General features: G+C 33.3%; 2 protein-coding genes across 3 annotated transcripts; both read right to left on the bottom strand.

Annotated features, from left to right (window-relative positions):
* Positions 1-3,436: 3,436 nt before the first annotated feature.
* Positions 3,437-6,018, bottom strand: LOC132055818 (probable inactive poly [ADP-ribose] polymerase SRO5). Its single transcript, XM_059447818.1, has 5 exons — positions 5,049-6,018; positions 4,606-4,847; positions 4,384-4,520; positions 4,199-4,294; positions 3,437-3,857 (listed from the first exon to the last, which is right to left on the bottom strand). Exons 1-5 carry the CDS (start codon positions 5,579-5,581, stop codon positions 3,765-3,767), a joined length of 1,101 nt encoding a protein of 366 aa, XP_059303801.1. The 5' UTR covers positions 5,582-6,018; the 3' UTR covers positions 3,437-3,764.
* A 1,562-nt stretch (positions 6,019-7,580) lies between these two features.
* Positions 7,581-14,903, bottom strand: LOC132055817 (DEAD-box ATP-dependent RNA helicase 51-like). 2 transcript variants are annotated; one of them, XM_059447815.1, is made up of 13 exons: positions 14,779-14,903; positions 14,007-14,359; positions 12,802-12,987; positions 11,356-11,541; positions 11,087-11,173; positions 10,529-10,570; positions 10,135-10,203; positions 9,748-10,047; positions 9,271-9,309; positions 9,074-9,178; positions 8,647-8,715; positions 8,400-8,525; positions 7,581-8,016 (listed from the first exon to the last, which is right to left on the bottom strand). In XM_059447815.1, the coding sequence occupies exons 2-13, from the start codon at positions 14,325-14,327 to the stop codon at positions 7,837-7,839; spliced, it is 1,710 nt and encodes a 569-aa protein (XP_059303798.1). In that variant the 5' UTR covers positions 14,328-14,359; positions 14,779-14,903; the 3' UTR covers positions 7,581-7,836. The 2 variants fall into 2 exon arrangements, with proteins under 2 accessions (XP_059303798.1, XP_059303799.1); XM_059447816.1 differs by having other exon boundaries at positions 14,770-14,852.
* Positions 14,904-17,272: the final 2,369 nt, after the last annotated feature.

Genomic DNA, 17,272 nt, shown 5'->3' with positions numbered 1-17,272 from the left:
TCAATATTGATTTCGTTTTTTATTTACCCATGTATTTGATAGCATAACTAATGTATTTGACGTTTCCAATCAAACTCCATGTATTTTATATTAAATATCATGTATTTGTGTGAGTAACAATTTGCATCACCCATGTATTTAGTGGTAATGTATTTGAAGTTTTCAATATTGATTTCGTTTTTATTTACCCATGTATTTGATATAACTAATGTATTTGAAGTTTCAATCAAACCCCATGTATTTTAAATTAAATCTCATGTATTTGTGTGAGTAACAATTTACATCACCCATGTATTTGATGGGATTAATTTGAACAAAATACATAAATATATAGAAACTTACCATGTATTTGCGTATATTTAAAACTAGATGATAATTAATTTGAACAAAATACACAAATATATAGAAAAACTTACAAAAATACACCACCAACCACAACAATTGGTAGTTATATCATAGAACATACACAAATACATATATTTTTCGTCTTCTCAAAACCCTAAAAAACTTTCTCTCTCCCCTTCTCTCGTGTGCGCCGCCATAACCACCACCATGGCCTGAAGCAAAAACAATCACTTCCACCAAGTTGATTTTGTGGAAGAATAATAACACAAATAGACGAAACAAAGGAGATGGGATAGAACGTTACTTTAAGGCTTCTTTTTCCTTTTTTTTTGAAAAAAAAAAGATAAAATCTTCTTGATTGGTGAGAATGGAAGTGAAATTTTTGCGGAAACCGGGTGAAGAGAGGAAGAAGACGATCATAAAAGGTAAGAAGTTATGAAAAAGGAGAGAGAATGGTAATGTATATTAAGTGATTAATATTGTTACCATTAAAAGGGGATATGGGATTGGGGGTGCTAATTTTAGGTGTATTTATGAAATGGTAATTCAAAAATTACTGTATAGCTATAATAGTTAAATTAGAAAAGTATTTAGTTATTATTAGTAATTAAAATAAAAGGTAGTTATTATCACTAATTATGTATTAGAAGTAGCTATAACACGTAAAAATTCCTATAATATAAGCGATGCGGGCACATGCGGGCTTCAGGAAACGGTGTAATTTGGGCTTTAATATGCTAACAGCTAGGGTTTTTGGGGGCTTCACATTTATGTTTTCTAGGTTTTAGTTATAGTTATTGTGTTGATAAACATCACCATAATGAATTAATGACAGAACGACTTTATATAAATATAGTCAACACTACATGAGTAAATTTCTCCATACATGTATATAAAACTTAATTCTATAAAATGATAAAAATAAACACAAGAAGTAGCATGACTACTTTCCCAAAGCCTTTTTAGCGCCCCCATTTGAAGTTCCTAATATATACCTTTCATTTCTTAAAATCAGGATAAATCTTCTGAAGGGATGATTCCGCTTGACCGACTAAAAGAGTTTCCCTTATAGATTTTCTTTACCCTTTTTTTTATTTTCCCCTATTCTTTCTCAAACTTTATTCTCTCTTTCCTCTTTATCGTCACCAACACATCAATTTGCATAATTTCAAGTTGCGACCATTATTTCCGACGAGGACCATTGTTTCCGATGAGCTTCCATTTTTTCTGGCGAACTTTCATTTTTTCCGATCAATCTTGAATCATGTTCATATCTCTCATCCTAACCTTGTTTGTATTGATATTTCTATGAAAATTATAAATTCAACTAATCAAAAATTTCAAGATCCACTTCCATAATACTTCCATAAATGTTTATTGCACGAATTGCCCTTCAAATGGACTGGTTTCCCTTCAATGTTTATTGCACGAACTGCCCTTCATTGTTTATATTGTTTATTTCTTCAAAATAAACAATGAAGAAATTGCACGAACTGCCCTTTAAATGGACTGGTTGCCCTTCAATGTGTGTGTGTTAATGGAGGAAAAAATGTGTTGAATGTGTGTGTGTTAATGGAGGAAGAAAATGGGTTGAATATGTGTGTGTTAATGGAAGAACAAAATGGGTTGGTTGATTTCTTGAAAAAATATTTATGATTGATGAAAGAAATTGAATGTGTGTATGTTAATGGAGGAAGAAAATGGGTTGAATGTGTGTGTGTGTTAATGGAGGAAGAAAATGGGTTGAATGTGTGTGTGTTAATGGAGAAAGAATATGGGTTGATTAATTTCTTGAGAAGAAGAAGAAGAAGAAGAAGAAGAAGATAAAATTAATGGAGGGTTTAATAGTTGATTAGAGGTTAATTAGTGTAAATATAATTAATAAAAGAAAAATCAAATGAAAAAAATAAAGGAAAAGTGGCACTAATGTGGCAAAGCGACGTGCCGATGTGGCGGAGAGTGTGCAACACTCTCCACTGTGCAACTGGGCATCAAAATTTTTTTGTGCCACGTCAGCCAAAAAGTGTACAAAAATACAGAAAAAATAAGGCCAGGGGGTAATAGGTCGCCCGCAAAGGTTGGGTGCGTCATAATTAATCCGAGTATACGTTGGGGGTATTTGTGTATTTTCTCTATTAGTAATATAACATTGTTTGGCTTTAATTTTGTATTATCCGAGATCTCAATCCTAATTCTAGTAGGTTTCTGTTCAGGCAAATGAATATAAGCCTAATTGATACCATGGTCCGAAAAAACTATGTATATAAGCCTAATTGATACCATGGTTCTAAAAAACTATGTTCTTAAAAGGGGATACTAGTAATTCGTAAGGAAAGAAATAGAACCTTTTTTTTTTTTTCTATGAAAAGTTACTTGGGTTTCAAGTTAATTCTATGAAAAGTTACTGGGGTCTCAAGTTACTTTACTAAAACCTGACAAAATAAGGAATGGACATCGCACCTTAGTAATATTTACAACAGTTTTAGCATCAACTACAGTTCAGTTATCGATTGAAGTATAAATATATCAAAGCCTAAGCTATTGAAACTTCACATGAATTTGGTATAGTGACAGTTTGCAATAAATAGTAATGTGTAATTGTCTTGGTGCCCAATGTAGTTCGCCAGATCTTGCAAATATATGGCTTGCGCTGCTTGATGCTCTGATTGAAAACAAGAAACAAGTCAGAGGAGCTGTGTCGATACGATTGAATATGTGTTAGAAAGGCTAATACCTCCCCCACGACATCAAAAAAAGTCAAACAGAACTTTTAAACCGCCCACTTAATGACCAAAATCGAAGTAACATAGACTTAGTGGTCGTATTGAATCTTTAGGAACCATCACTAGTATGTAGGAAAAGGTAGAACTGAAATAGTGAAGAATACTGCTTGATAATATTACCAAAAGGTAGAACCTAAATCCTAACTGAAATAGTGAAGAGTACTTGATAATACATTATTAGAGCAAATGAAATATTATTGAAGCGTAACCTGCTTAAACTGCTTATTGTTCCTTCCGCGAGTATAGTAAGATAAGCCCACGTTACGGCAGCGATGGGGAATAAGGGTATTAAAAAAATGGATTCATAATTGGATAGTAATTTGGTGTTTACTCTTCCATCAACAAGAATTGATCAACTATTACAACTATCTATTACATTGGTGGTAGACACTGTTGCTCTAAGACAACTTTGGGGTACAAAGCAAAAAACAGCGTGTGAAGAGATACAGCAACACAGGTTAGAGGGGAATTGAGCTAAACGTCAAAGACTAATTTGTCAGAAGATATCATTTTCATCGCATGAATCACAGCAGCTAGTCCTCCTTTGTGTCACACATTTAGCTTTGGTTAGTAGGTGTCGATCTTACAACGTTTCATTATCTCTGCTTCCATCCATATATTCGTCCAGAAAATTATTCAACTCTTTCGGCAAGCACAACATCTTCCATCTCTTTGGTCAGATTTAATTGAGCTGGTGCTGGATGAGTTTCCAGGTGATCCTTTGTTATGCTGCGAAAATCGAGGACAAACAAGTCAGTTGATCAATAAATAATGATCGTAAAAAAACTAGCAAATGCTTCCTAGTTTTGACTGTGTGGCACAACGTGTAGTATCAGTTAAGTATTTACAAACATATGGCAGCAAATTCTGTTTCAATCATGATCATGAAACAAGCAAAAATGTGTCAAATATTCGTTTAAAGAGAAATTAAGGCATGAATCAACTAAAACTGGAGTAACTTACTTACTTCTCTGTATGTAAGAACATCATTAAGGCTTGAACAATCAGTATATTTACTCAATGCCACATTTTTGTAAGCAAAAAATTTTCTTGGAAGTAAATATTCATACCTTATTCTTGCAGGACTTGATGATTGCAGTTAACAACTCATCTCCTGCTAGTTTCCTCACTTGCTGAATCAAATCTCGTCTTGTGATCTTCCTCTCCTGAAAACAGAACTAGATTTGAACAACTGTACAAAAAAATTGTAGACACATACAAATTATAGTGTGGTCAAAGAACTTCAAGTGCATACCTTGTGATCGCTATGATATTTCGTAATCAATTTGACAGTGTGAGGCGGCAAGAATTTCGATAGAGCAGATATCAGTGAAGGAAATGTAATCCAAGGTGATTTTGGATTTCTAATAGGAACTCCATTCCTTTGAGACTCTGAAAAAATGACAACAACAATCTAAGCACAATCTTCTACATTCTAATTCTCTTTAATGCTTAAGGCACTGCAAATTATGCTCACCTTTGACATGAGGTGCAACTCTGAAACTGACCATAAATTCTGGGAAGACATAACTGTTCATGTGACTACTCCACACAATATACTTTCTAGGAGAAAGTAAATTATCAACCCCTGTATCAAATTCTTCAGAACTTGGATGACACTGTCCTGTTCCAGGGAGAACAACTTCACTTTTTCCCAATATCACACGACAAAGCAATAGATGCCTTATCCCATTTTTATCAGGAACAGCAGTTTGCAGACTGCAACAAAAACATAAAAATTCAAGAATCAGTTAACATGAAAAGAATTAAAATCTTGAAATACCGAAAACAACAAAAGAAGATATATTGCACCGGTGAACCTAGGGGCTCTGATAACAAATTGTCACGACCCAAAAATCATAACTCAATAGGCGAACCTTAAGTCAATTAAAAACACTTAATCAATTGTCAAATACGTACCAATCGAGAGGATTATCATCAGGAGAAAGGCATATGGCTTGAGAATAAGCTCCATTATTCAATGGATGAGAAAAACCATGTGATAATATGTTGTTAATCTCATCTTTCGAAGCTCCAAACCAAGCATACTTCACATTAGCATTTCCTCCATTTTTCTTCTCCACAGCTTTAGAAAAAATAACCAAAGATTGAAGTTTCGCTTGCTTGGTGAAACTAGAGCAAGTTTCTTTATGAATTGCCGTAACTTGCGTTGATGATTCAAAACAACCCAAACCAGATAATAACTTCTTGCTTATAATTCCATGTAACCTGTCACCTTCATCAATTCTCATCAAACCAGTGGTTCTTTCTTGATGTTCCGAACCAACAACAGAACTCTCTGAATCAGAAACTTCTGGATCTTCCACGTCATTATTGCTTGAACTTGTAGATTCGGCAAATTGATACATACTTGAATTAGCCATAATCTTGTGATTTGTGGGGTATTCTTGATGAAGAAGAGAGAAGAACTCTGGCTTCACAAAGTTCTCCATTGAAGAATAACTCCAAGAAGTAAAGATATCCTATTGGAATTTAAGTAGAGAATTTGATTCTTGATTGAATGCAATTGAAGGGAGCTAAGAAAAGAACCTATGCAAAACAGAATGTAAAGTAGGGAAAAAGAGAATATTCACAATGAAAAAATCAGAAAGAATCAATACTTGCTTAGAAGATTTAAATGGTCAAGAACAAAAAGCACATTGTCGAATCAAAGATTGTTAATGGGTAGGTGAAATTATATAGCTTCTTTTTTTGTAAAACCAAATCAAAGAAGAAGTGGGATTATAGTTTGATAACTTGGGACAAAGAAATGAAGAAATGAAACAAAGGGAGAATTAATAAGAAAGAAAGCCAACGGTAAACACCGCCACAAGTTTATATTACTTGCTTGCTTTAAAGTGGGCGGTGAAGTTGATTTTTGGTTTTGTTTTCTTTCTTTTTTTGTTGTATAGCACAAAGTTTTTATGAGCCGATGTTTTGTTGCGTCCTTTTTTTTTTACTTGTGTGGGAAGGCGTGTGAGTTGGCGGTTAAGGGTTTTGGGTTTGGGTTCGTTGGATACGGTCTTTTTATTTTGTTGATTTCCTATTTTGACCTTCTTACTTGAATGGTTTCGTGATGTATTTGGTTAAGTAATGTTTTTGGAAATAACGTGTGCCACTACGTGGACGTGTCACCATAATACTTGGTCAATAGTTATTCGTATTTATAATTTTTGAAATTATAATTAAGGTGAGTAATTAGTTTATTTAGATTTTGCTTTGGGAGGAAGCAAGTGTTAGAGGCAAAGGAATTTTGTTTTATTAATAAAAAAGTACTAGTTTATTGTTTTTATATTTTATGTCGGCCAGCTTATCTATTTTTTTCTTTTTTTCTTGGTTTGCATTCCGATGGTGGACTACTGTATTGGGATTTCACATGGGGCAGATTAATTATTGGTATTAATGATTTTTGGAAGGGTATTGCAGTCTACTAGAAGTTTTCTTTCTTTCTAAATTTTCTATAGAAATAACACTGACAAAATCAATATGCACACCCTGTTTTGGGGATAAGTAGTAACTTGTTCTAAAAGTTCATGTAGGAGCAGGACCACATAAAAAAAACTTATCTTCTTAGGCATTTAATGTATTAACCGCCTGTTTTCTGAGATTTTATCCTTGCTGATCAGAGTACTGGTTCTTTATCTTTTACCATTAAAAAGAATAAAACAGTAATTTAACGTGGCTTAGGCACTTAGCTTAGTAGCTATTCAAACTCGAATGAATAGTGATCTTTTCTTTTCTTTTTTCTATGATAAAAGGTACTAAAAAGCTTTTGCAGCATGAAAACAACACTCTTAAAAATGACAAAATAGGTTCATCTTTTTAAAGTTAAAAAAGAAATATTGCATTTATTCTTAATCTTCATCGTGAAGGAATTAGATCATGTCACTTTCTCTTCAGTGCAAAGTTGTGACTGATCTCATGAAGCTCCTTCAAGTTCACTGGAGGATTATTGCGATACAAAGATTAACCGGAGAATAAGCGTCAAATTTCAATATAAAAGGATGCGCTTGATAAATATTAAATAAATTTAAGTATGAAAAAATTCCTTTAATTCCAACATTCTTTTGGCATAAATTAATTTTTTTTAACTTCACTTTTGACATGAAACATTAAGGTGACACTTGATTTAAAAAAGGACGAATAAAATTTTCTATATGTTTTATAACAAAATTCCATTAGAAAAAAATCTTTCCAATTATTCAATATTTGCAACTTGCGAAAGTATTCTAACAAGTTTCGAAACCTTAACTTATACCTGAACCCTTATATCTAAGTTGACACAAAAGTTCGTTCTTGAATGAGCAACTGGTACGTAAGCTGATTAAATAAATGGCAGGAAAACACGGCTTAACCCAGCCCGCCATCATTGATTCCTAGTTTGTGCAGATGAGGGCCCAGTTTGTCTTATACAGCAGTTGCCAGCAGATATAAGCCTCAAAAAGAAAAAACTGCTGACAAAACCTTTATCACAAGGAAATTGTTCATATCATAACTGAAAAAATAAACAAGACAAGCGTCTCTACTCACTTTGGCAATGCCTAGACAAAATTGTGGACCAAATCCAAAAAAATCAAAGTGTCCTAGCCAGAAGGCGAAATGCTTCAACTATGACCTCTTCCATGTAATAAGTTTACATTAGAGAAAAATTATACATTTGGAGACATGCATCGGGTGCAGAAACCTCTGCTGCTGCAGACGATCTTCCCTAATATCTTACAAACTGCCTCGTATCGTCACCTCCTTTCTTTCCATAGGGATTGCCCTCACTGAACCCATTTCGACTTCCTTCAACTTTACGCTTTTTCTGCCTGAACTTGGATGCATTGCTATCTATGTTGAGGTGTACTTTTGGAGGATTAGAAAAACAGAACGAAGAAGCTACAGCCTGCAGAACACATATTTTATCCGTTAAGTAATTTCTGGATCAAAGTAATACCTATCTCCACTTATTTGGTGGTATTCAAATACATGTGCAATTCCAGCATTAGAAACTTATTCTTCACAATTTACATTAATGCTTTATATGACGGGACATTAATGCATCCTACATAGAACCGCGTATTTCATCCCTGTATCATAATTGAATAAACCATACATCTTATGTAAGAAAAAGTAATAAACCATAAACTTCTAAGTAGCATTTTTGGCGCTGCACTAAGATGAATCAATCTTTATAACCAAAGTCATCCATTTTCTTATTTCTTAAGAATTATACGTCTACGAGAATGCATCCACCACAACACTGGAAAAAGAAACAAGATTACGTACCTGTAGATCAAGTCGGTGAACATTGAATATTTCCTTCATGGAGTGAGAATTATATGATAGTAAATAAGACCTATATGCCTCTTTAGCCGACTGGTTCAGGTAATAGTTGTTGGCAACCAATTTTTCCTGAACAAATTGTTTCAATTTTTCTTTCAGCACAAAGATCCTCATAAGATATAAAAAAACACTGGTTGGCTAAAGATTTAAAAAAAAAAAAAAAAAATACAAGCAGCCGCCATAGATTTACCAGGAGTGACTGCACATTGGCCAGCTTCTTATGATCAAATTCATATTCTTTTACAGGCACTTTTGCCGCCTGTCGTAAAAGCACTGCACATTAGACTATGAACACAAATCCACAATTATATAAGCAACATTGAAAAACTCAACTGCTCTTCCCAGTTACCACTGGAAGTCATCAGGAAACAGTTTGAAAAGCAAAATTCAAGAAAATTAACAATCAGAATGGGAAAATCAGTTTGCAGAGTTCCAACTTCTAGCCCACGCTTTTACCAGATTAGATTAAGCATATATCACTTATACTTGGTAAAAATATTTTCAAGTACCACAGCTCCTAGCTCCTAATTCAAGGGATCAATGCTTCTGACAACACATTTAACATTCTAACAGATGTTTCATCTTCTGTAAATTTAAGAGTGCAATTGTGAAGAGACCTTCAGGTACTTAAGAAACTGCAACTCCTCGGGAATCAAGAAAAGCAAGGCATTTCCTTTAGCACCTTCACCACGTGCTGTTCGTCCAACTCTATGTATATATTCCTGTATTGTTTACACATCAAATCATTAGAAGGAACAAGAATTTATCCCTTCATACCCAAATCCGAAAACCCATAAAATAAAGTGTTTATTACCTTGGGTTCATCAGGGGGATCAAACTGCACAATCCAATCCTGAAAAGAGAGACATAACAAGAATCAATATTATTCTTCTATTACTACATTTCAAAGGGAGAGAGCCGTGAGATGTATATTTAAATGCGGAAGCATGTCACTGATTTTCTCACTTCATAAGTTGTACTGTAAAAAACATATTTACTTCTAATAAAAATGTATCAACAACTACCTTCCAAATCAAATAGAACACATAAAAGTGAAAATAGAGAAGTACAATTATAGCACGACTAGCTAAGAGAAGCAGAAGGAATTAAGCACCAACTACATTTTCTCTTTCTTCGATTAAAGATTTGTTTCACTTTCCCAACCCCATGCCCGAAATCCCAGATAAAGAGAAGAAACAGTGAAATGTCTTCACTCTCCCACCGACTTCATATACAGGTTCCAGCCGAGAATAGACCACAGACTGCTTTGATAAGAGGGGAAGCAACATACCACAGCAGGAATATCCAGACCACGGGCTGCGACATCCGTGCATAACAAGATGCCCTTCTTTGCTTCACAGAACTCAAAAAAGGTAGATGTTCGTTTTTGCTGCTTTTGCTTCCCGTGAATATCATGGCATTCAATCTTGATATAGCGAAGAAGTTCGGAATGAAACTTGACAGAGTTGCAAGATGAGAAGAAGACCATTATTTTCTTTGACAGGTTCCTCTTCAAGAATGAATAAAGGAGAATAAATCTCCTGGCACTTGGGACAACACAGTATCCTTGTTGTAGCCCTTCGTTCGTGACCTGAATTGACCATATATTCAAACAGACTTACAACATGATCTTAAAATTAAACATATACTGGGAGGAAAGAAATGAGTGAGTACATACCCTCCTCCTTCCATCGTCCACATCAATGTAGATAGGAGCTGTCAAAGATAAGCGTGCAAGGTCCTCAACCTGAAAACAATGAACAGATTGAGACACTCAGTCAACCTCATTTATTCTGTCTATCTTTTTCACTTTCATCGTCATAAATTTGTATTTCACCAAAAAAGACACAAGAAGTCTCTTAATTTAATGTAGCTTCACTCAGGAAGAAAGTTTTTCACATATATGACATGACATGTATTATTACTTTCAGAAGTCTCTTAATGAAGATCCCTATCTCTTTTCTGTTTCCAAAATTATGTTTAAAGTTCAAGACAAATGCAATTGAAAGCAGGAAGTTACTACTTGCTTTTCAGCTAGGAGGACCATGAAAAACTAGAGGCTTTTAGAATACCTTTTTTGTCTGTGTGGCCGAAAAGAGAGCAGTCTGCCTCCCCTGTACAGCAACTAGCATATTAGTTTAACTCAGAATAACAAATACACAATTAGTTGAACATAAATAACAGAGAAACAAGACATGCAATGAACTACCAGATATAGTGACAGCAAACACAAGTTCCGGAGTAACAACATCTAGAAATTACATTAGCCAACAAGTGATACATGAGCTTTTCACGCGTTCATGCCTGGTTTTGCACACATTGGTAGTCATTAGTCAAAGAGTTGAAAAAAATATCCGTTTTAACTCCAAGCATCCACGCGCATTTAAGAACATTAACATCAGCCATGAGTTTATATTAATGCAGAAAAAAATCACCACCGAGAACTTGCAAGGGCAAAACAAAATGCATATTTGTACTCTACTTAGTTCTAATTAAAATCATTAAGAAGACCCAACACAGGAAATCGTACTTATTTTAATCTTAAAATTGACTATCATTGTGGATAACAATTTCACAAAGCTATAGTTCTCATAAGACTAAGTAGGTAACACTACTGCTTTGGTGACTACCTCCTTTGGTAGAAGTTTAAGAATTTGCTGCATGTCTTCTTCAAAGTTCGCTTCCAAAATCCTGTCAGCTTCATCAATCACGAGACACTGCAAGTTTAGGCACTAATTTCAGAAACCACATTGATCCTTGGACACAGGCTAAAGTAAAGTTATGAATAACTTGTAAGGTAAAATCTAATAAATATCATGGGTGGGCATAGAGAATAATTGATATCGTATTAAGAAATGACATAAATAGAAATAACTAGCTGCTTGAAAGACGCAAGTACCTTAAGGTTCTTATAAATGAAGCCCTTGGTATTTCTAAGGTGATCAAGAAGTCGACCAGGGGTGCCTACTAAGAGATTAGCCCCTTTTGCTATACGGTCTGCCTCTGCTCTTCTTGCTGAACCACCAATAACCAACCCGAGAGTCTGCGAGTGATACTTGAGAAGGTCCTTTGCCACAGCATGCGTCTGAGTCATTAAAATTGTAGGTGAGCCTTGAAACACAAACTCTAAATGGGCAACCACTGTCCAACAATGTAGTACTTTCATAGTTTGTTAACAAATTTAATATAGTTGAACCACAAAAACTTGTGATAGTAACATATATGATCTTCAAGAATTGGAATTTTTTTTGCAACAGCCCTGTAAACAGTAAATTTTCTTTGTACCTAGATTCTATGGCCTATGAACAAGCTAATAAGGTGAACTGACATCAAGTGATTTACTACTTACCACATTTTGCACTGTTTGTTTTAGTCCCACAGGAAGTCAGCAAGAGAGATTTAAAACTGTTATAGGATCAATAAAGCTGAAGAATAACTCATTTATGATAAGAATTTAAGGCTATTCCAGTTCCTTTATGCATCTAGATGTAGATGACTCAAACATGCATCTTTATTCCCAGAACCAGACCTAATTTGACCTCAGCCATATGAAGAGTAAAAGGATAGATTATTATCTCAACTTTTGGTTAAAAAATATTTAATTAAATGTTTTGCTCTGTGAAAATGCCAATTGCTAGTAATTCATATGTCAAAGTCAAGTTCACAAATTCTAAAGCAACACCAGGTTAAATTAGTTTGAATTGTGGAACAATAATTTACATTTTTGGAACATGTTCCTAGCTATTTTTGGCCTCAGCTGGTCCATGCCTCTCACTGTCGGAGAAGCCTACGTCAGTTGGACCTCTAGAAAGTTGAAAATCCCATCAGAACTTGGACCATGGTCCCAGCTTGTAGTTTTTGGTGTGAAAGGAATAGGAGATGTTTTGATGGGGTTTCAACTCAAATATGTTCTCTTAAGGCTAGTGCTTGATGTTTGGTTAGTCTATTTAATTAGGCTAACCATTCCCGGATTTTCTCAGTTCTTTAGTTCTATTTCTATAAGCTCATTGTATTCTGGATTGACAAATCCTCTGTTGTTGTAACCTTTGCATCCCTGGATGCTTTTAATGACATTCACTTACTTCATCAGGAAAAAAAATACATTTAAGAGAAGTCAAGTTTGTTTAAAGACAGATCAAACAGGGAAAGAAGGTCAGTTTTGTTAGGACAGAAGAAGTATGCAGGCAAGGAGATCAGCCATATCAACTAACCGCATATACTCATCCATCCCGCTACCCTACCCCACCCCCCACCCCCCAAACCACCTTTCTTCAAAACAGAAAAGCAAGAAGACAAAAAAGAGAAAACAAGCAAAAAGGAAGGGCAGCAAAGACTAGGTATTTACCTGTATAGCCAGTTCTCTTGTTGGGCAAATAACAACAACTCCAGTTCCATTACGAGGTGTAAAGTGGACATGATATAATAACTCCACAGCTGGTATCAAAAATGCAAGTGTTTTACCAGAACCAGTTCTTGCAGCTCCGAGGACATCCTTGCCTTCCAGAAGAGGAGGAATTGCCCTGGCTTGGATCTTCAACATCAAAGATAAACAATTAAGGTAGGGTTGTTTTACGAGAACAATGATTGTTAGCTATTCAGTAAGCCAAAATAGAGACATAAATCAAGCACTTAGGATCCTCATGGACATTATCAACTTACCTATTCAAGTTCTGGAGAAAGAAAAAAAAATCACTTCAAGCAACTTGAGACAAGAGTACCGACATAACATAACTTGTTGACATCGGACAATGTATAGACTGAATCAATATAGCTAAAACATCATTCAATTTATTAGTAATTTCTACTTTCCCCAAATTAATATCTCATTGTAGTGTCACGTATTTCACTTTGCTGATATCTGCTTATAATAAATACAGTACTACTACAACAACAACAGCAGCATACCCAGTATATTCCCACTAGGGATGGCAATGGGGCAGGGCGGGGTGCAGGTTTTGTCTCAACCCACAAAACTTCAAGTATTTAATAAATTTGTATAAATAAAAAATTCTGCATTGTGATATTATCATCGTGAATCAATGCAAATGATACTTTTTAGCTAATTTGATGAATTTATTTTAGTCATAGAGCCTGTATTAATCTTATAGTTTTCCAATGGAAAAGTGTATTAAAGACTGAATAACTTGACCCATTTGAATATGAAATGTCCAAATAAAACTATGATGTTTGGTCTATTTGCCAAACATGTTTTTCTCTTTCTCTTATTTTCTCATTTTTCAAAATGATAAAAATCAAAGAAAATGTACTTCCACTGTTAACATGGATCTTTTTGTTTGCAAAGAGCATGGCAGAAACCCGCCCCGCACTGTTGCCATCCCTAACTCCCACCAAGCGGGGTCTGGGGAGGATGGAGTGTGCGCAAACCTTACCTTTACCTTGTAATGATAGAGAGGCTTATAATAAATACTAGAAAATGCAATCTGAAAATTACGTAATAAACAACTGACATAGCCATCAAAGATCCCATTTTTCATATTTTGAGGTAGAGTTATAGCAAGGCGATTAAAAAGATTAAAACTTGTAGTTTACCTGAGTCATGTACTCAAATCCCATATCTTTTATTGCCTTCATAGTGGGCTCGGAAATTTCAACAGAAGAAAACAACTCCGCACTCATAATACCTGACCCACTCTTCATCTCTTTCTTAATCTCCGCTTTCAATTCATCATCCACTTCTTGTTGTTCTTCATCATCATCTTCCCCCTCCTCTTCTTTGTCTTCGTTCTCTTTCTCCTTCTTCGTCTCTTTTTCTATAACCATTTTCTTCTTCTTGTCTCTATTTCGCTTTCTCTTCTTCTTAATCGACTCTTCTTCTACAACTATATTAGGGTTTTCTTCCACTTCCGCCATGGTTGATAATTTATAAGGCGGTGGCGGGTGCACTGCATAATCCCAAATAGGTTTTTCTAATTAGTCAATTAAGATATTCAGAAAATAGGTTCTTACTTAGTAAACGCAAAATTAGCATGCCGCCACAACCTTGAGCTTTATCAAACACAACATTAAACCACTATTTTACCACTAGAAAACCGTTGCACGAAAAAAAAAAAAACTAGGATTCTAACTTATTAAACGCAATTAGTATAGCAGCACAACATTAAAACATTATTTTACCACTAGGAAAAAAAAAACCTAGGGTTTGCTTAAAACACAACTTTGAGCTATATAAGCAAACTAGTAAAAACAAATGCATCATTAAATATGTATTTTACTGCTAAAACCATTGAGCAAATAAAAGAGCTAGGGATTTAGTCTAATTAAATAGCGGTAAGGAAAAGAAATAGGAACATACAGTTGATACCGTGGGAGAAAGAGAAAATGGGAAGTTTGCTGCAGAAAGTGATGCAAAAGGAACAAGTTAGAGGAGAGAGCAGGGTTTTGGCGAGAACTCTAAGCACAAAGCTTGTTATTTTATGGGCCACTTTCTTCTGCATCCGGCCCATTACATTAAATTTAGGTTTGGGCTAAGGTCCTTAATTTATCTACTAGGTAAGCAAACTAGTAAAAAATAAAAAAAAAATGCATTAATCATTAAATAAAAAAAAATTGTAATTTTACAATTGCTATTAAACCATTGAGCAAATAAACAACTAGGGATTTAGTCTAAAAAGTGAATCCCATATTAAAAAATAAGGAAAAAAAATAGGAACATACAGTTGAAAAAACAAACTTGGGAGAAAGAAAAAATGGGAAGTATTAAATAACTGCAGAAAGTGATGCAACATCCAAACAACTTAGAAAAGAGAGTGGATCCCATATTAACAAAAATCAAGTAAGCACAAAAAAGCTTTCCTATTTAAAATACCATCAAAGAAAAAAAGTACATTACATTAAATTTAGGTTTGGGCTAAGGTCCAAACTAAATGTTATATTAATCCTTTTAACATATATCCCATATTGACAAAATCCTATAAAAAATAAAAAAAGTTAGTCCCATATTAAAAAAACAAACAATGTCAAAAAAAAAAAAAAAGTGCAAACTTACACATTATAATAAAGGTTAATACAAGCACAAACTACAATGTTATATTAATCGTCGAATATACTATATATATATATATATATATATATATATATATATATATATATATATATTAAAAAATATACATTAATATATATACACATTAACACCAACCAATATAAAAAAAAAAAAAAAAAAAAAAAAAACTATATAAAGCTACATATTATTTTTGTCCTTAAAAAAAAAAGGGCATACTAAATAACACCGTAATTAAAAAAAAAAAAAAAGTGGATCCCATATTAACAAAAATCAATTTAATTTAAAAAACAAACACTTCCTGGGGCCCCATATTAAACTTAAAAAATTATGGGCTATTAAACAATATCGATTAAAAAAAGTATGATCCAATCATGAAAAAAATTTATTAACAAAAATCAAGCAATATTGAAAAAAAAAAAAAAAGTAATCCCATAAAAAAACAAACATTATTAAACTTAAAAAAAAATTGTCCAAACTCGAAAAAAATTTGATCCCATATTAACAAAATTGTTTGAAAAAAAAAGTAATCCCATATTTAAAAAAACAAACAACCGTTAAAAAAATGTGGGCCCCATATTAAACACGACGCGTATTCGTAGCAAACACTAATATAATAAAGTTTTAAATACGGAGATAAACTACAATGTTATATTAATCGTGTTTTGAACATAGTATCCCATATTGACAAAATTACTTTACTACTATATAGAAAAGGTTTTAAAAAAAAAAATTGTGGGTCCCATATTAAACACCAACCACACACAGATAAAAAAAAAAAAAAGAGAAGAAAAACAAGTGGAACCCACCACATCCAAACTCACAAGAAAAAAAAGTGATCCTATATTAACAAAAAAAAGGTGGGGTATCAAAAAAAAAAAAAAAAAGTGAATCCCATATTAAAAAAACACGAACATAGTTAAAATACAAAAATGCTTAGAAAATCAAACAATTAAATCAATAATGAAATTTATTGTCACATGTGTATCAACCCAAGTGAGAGAAATGAAATTATTGTACAACAACATACTTAAAATAATATATATATATATAAAATAGTGGAACCCACCATCTCCAAATAATGAAAAAAAATGTATTAACAAAATCAAGAATATTAAAAAAAAAAAAAAAAAAGTGAATCTCATATTAAAAATACAAACAATGTCAAACAAAAAAGGTGCGGACTTTTGTTAAAGTAGCAAACACTAATATAATAAAGTTTTACATACGAACAAACTACAACGTTATATTAATCGTGTTTTGAACATAACATCACATATTGACAAAATCAAGCAATATAAAAAATAAAAAAAAAAAAAAAGTCCCATATTAAAAAAACAAACAATGTCAAAAAAAAAAAAAAAAAACTTTATATTCGTAAAAACACTAATATAATAAAGGTTTAGATACGAAGACACAAACTACAATGTTATATTAATCGTGTTTTGAACATAATATATATGCATAAAAATAGTGCAAAAATATAAATGGTCAAGCCCCATACTAAATAACACCAAGCAATATAAAAAAAAAAATATATATATATATATATATAAAGCATGGGTTTAGACTATGGTCCGTTGTCCTTAAAAAAAAGGGGTGGGCCCCATACTAAATAACACCGAGCAATTAAAAAAAAAAAGGAAGAAAAAAAATTGGAACTCACCATCTCCAAACTCATGGAAAAAAATAAAGTGTATTAATAAAATCAAGCAATATTAGAAAAAAAAATTGAACCCATATTAAAAAAATATAATATTAAAAAAAAGAAGTGCGACTTTGTATTCGTAGCAAACAC

This window comes from Lycium ferocissimum, chromosome 5 (genome assembly GCF_029784015.1).
Source record: "Lycium ferocissimum isolate CSIRO_LF1 chromosome 5, AGI_CSIRO_Lferr_CH_V1, whole genome shotgun sequence".
In the NCBI taxonomy this organism is placed as follows: domain Eukaryota; kingdom Viridiplantae; phylum Streptophyta; class Magnoliopsida; order Solanales; family Solanaceae; genus Lycium; species Lycium ferocissimum.
This window is presented reverse-complemented; position numbering and strand designations above follow the sequence as displayed.